This window comes from Papaver somniferum, chromosome 8 (genome assembly GCF_003573695.1).
Source record: "Papaver somniferum cultivar HN1 chromosome 8, ASM357369v1, whole genome shotgun sequence".
NCBI classification, from domain to species: domain Eukaryota; kingdom Viridiplantae; phylum Streptophyta; class Magnoliopsida; order Ranunculales; family Papaveraceae; genus Papaver; species Papaver somniferum.
The window spans coordinates 172,484,574-172,487,569 of record NC_039365.1 but is presented as its reverse complement, the minus strand read 5'-3'; the positions used below and the strand labels follow the sequence as shown (position 1 = coordinate 172,487,569).

At 37.1% G+C, this 2,996-nt stretch overlaps 1 protein-coding gene across 1 annotated transcript; it reads left to right on the top strand.

Moving 5' to 3' along the window:
• Window positions 1-939: 939 nt before the first annotated feature.
• LOC113303992 (aquaporin TIP2-1-like) lies at window positions 940-2,746 on the top strand. The gene is made up of 3 exons (XM_026553085.1): window positions 940-1,188; window positions 1,717-1,967; window positions 2,086-2,746. Exons 1-3 carry the CDS (start codon window positions 1,062-1,064, stop codon window positions 2,452-2,454), a joined length of 747 nt encoding a protein of 248 aa, XP_026408870.1. The 5' UTR covers window positions 940-1,061; the 3' UTR covers window positions 2,455-2,746.
• The last annotated feature ends 250 nt before the right edge of the window (window positions 2,747-2,996 follow it).

Below are 2,996 nucleotides of genomic sequence, written 5' to 3'. Positions count from 1 at the left end.
AGAGATGATTTACGTTTCCTAAGATAAAAATTCTACCGCCTCCGTTACAAAAAGAGATGCTTGTTCCATGAGTGGATTTATCTATCTACACATATAGAACAAACCTATCTTTTGAAACTAAAACAGCGTCACTTTAATTATAGCCGATTATTAGCTTCTCTGTTACACCTTCCTTTTTAATTCCAGCAATTATTTTTGATTCTGTTAAAGTCTATGAGCAATGTAATATGAAGTCAAACTCAGTTACCTTGTCGGAAGCAACTAGTTACACAGATTCAGTCATAAGACGGACAACTCTGCCAGAGTTGATTCCAAATGAGTCTGAATGTACAGATTAGTTTTCTTCCCTGTTTTATATATCTGGTTATTTTCAAAAAGGGAGCATCACTTTATAAAATTTACAGCCGAAATCAAGCCACAACTCAAAAATAATTCTGTAAAATCGGCCGGGAAGGGGAGGAAAACTACTCTTTAAGAAATATTGAATCATCTCATTTTACTCAATTGTGTCGTGCATGTACTTCTCTTTTTTCTCATTTACTCAAATTGTGGTGTGCATTTACTCCATTTTTCACTCTACCTCAACAGTGATCACTATATGGGTACATGTACAATGGTTTGTCACGATCCTTTGTTATCTTGATAGATCTTCCTTTTTAATATGACAGACAACTTTTAGCGGTCGGTCACATGGACATACCAATTATTAATGAAGTTGGCGACAACTTAGTTTTTCACAAGCATTATTATTAACCATATACCGCTCTCAGTTACAGCTAGGCTTGAATTGATATGAGATGAAGAAGATTGGACACAACGTGACTGGATTGCAATAGCAACACAAGGAATCCCCCTAAAAGATAACACCAACAATATTTGATTTGATAATATTCCTTTTACTAGAACCATCTCCTCCTCCACATTTATTAGTATTCTATTCACTCATTCGTGTGTATATAAACACTGCTTATCACAGCTTTTCAAGCACCAACTCTTCTTCTTCTTCTTCTTCTTCTTCTTCTTAAAACAACAAAAAGAGTTTCTAAAAACTATCTGAGAAGATGCCTTGTATTGCTTTCGGAGCTTTTGATGATTCATTCAGCGTAGGGTCTCTCAAGGCCTATCTTGCTGAATTCATCTCCACTCTTCTCTTCGTCTTTGCTGGTGTTGGTTCTGCCATTGCCTACGGTTAGAATTACCTTCCTTGAATTCTACTCTTTGATCAAGAATTCTGCTTCTGTTTTATAGATTTTCTTGAATTTATCAAACCTCAACAAGATTTCTTGCAAATCAAACCCTTTCTTGGTAGTTTTCAAAACGCATGCACATCAGCATTTTATTTCAGATTTCCAGTTAATTGGTCTGAATATATAATTTTGGTAGAATTTTATCGAAATTCAATTTTCAACCTGTGCACTAAAATTATTTGGCTTTGCCATTTGTCAAGGTTGGAAAACTGTATCTCCATTCTATAAGAGGAAATTAAAAACCTTTACTGTGAAGCCTGGATTGAGATTTTTTACTTAATTTAGTTATTAATGGTGTGTGTGTTTTTATGAAAAAGTTTGAATGTAGCTTTTACCAATGATTAATCAAGGAGCATTTTTGTTTTCTTCATTTTCTAATGCGATTTAAAGTGATTTTGGACTTTGGGTTTAAGCTTTACAAATTTGATTTCTATATTAACAAAATGGGTAATGTGGATGTGTATTGCAGGCAAACTTTCAGGTGATGCAGCTCTTGATCCAGCAGGTCTTGTTGCTATTGCCATTTGTCACGCATTTGCTCTATTCGTTGCCGTTTCCGTTGGTGCCAACATCTCCGGTGGACACGTGAACCCAGCTGTCACCTTCGGATTGGCCGTTGGTGGACAGATCACCATCATAACTGGACTCTTTTACTGGGTTGCCCAGCTTCTTGGAGCTGTTGCTGCTTGCTTCCTCCTCAAAGTTGTCACCGGTGGATTGGTAATTAATCTCACAAAATCATACTACCTTGATTTTCATTAAATCATGTTTAATCCACTAATTGAATGAATATTACTTAATTAGCGCCTTAATTAGTACTTAATGTTACAATTTGCAGGCCACTCCCATCCACGCCGTCGGAGCAGGAGTTGGAGCCATCGAAGGAGTTGTTTTTGAAATCATCATCACCTTCGCTTTGGTCTACACCGTCTACGCCACCGCCGCTGACCCCAAAAAGGGTTCATTGGGAACCATTGCCCCAATTGCCATTGGTTTCATCGTTGGTGCCAACATCTTGGCTGCTGGACCTTTCTCCGGTGGATCAATGAATCCAGCTCGTTCTTTCGGTCCCGCCGTTGCCAGTGGAAACTTCTCCGGACTCTGGATCTACTTTGTCGGTCCATTGATCGGTGGTGGTCTAGCTGGTCTCACCTACGGAAACGTGTTCATGCAATCCGAGCACGCTCCCCTTGTCAATGAATTCTAAGTTAAGACAGTTGAATTCTTGTTGATTCATGATTAAGCGAGTTTCAAATCCAAATCTCAAATTTGTGTTTGTAATAAGGTAGGAAGAAGGGGTTGTAGATTTATTTTACATTTCTTTCTTTTCTATTTAGCAGCTGTTTTTGTGAATCTTTCTTCTGTATTTGTTTTCAATTTGGCTTGAGTGAGAAAAATGTGTTGCATATAAAAAAGAAAAACCCCTTAGTCATTTCAATTGTATTTTTTTTAATTTCTTTGGGGGCAATGATGAACGAAGTTGGTGATGTGCAGCTCTACTTACTTTGTCGTTTTATTTTATTCCTATTCACCCATGGCTAGAATATAAAAAGCAAGAAGAAGGCATTAAGAATTTACCTAAACAAAAACAATTACAGATTCAAAATTCTCATTAGGAGATGACTCAACAAAATCTTTAGCATTTAGAGATAGATCAAAGAAAGACTTGCCGGAACTTTAAGAGTAACCAAAGGAAAATACAACCAGGACTTTGAGCACCAAAAGGTACAAACAAGACTTCGCCATAGA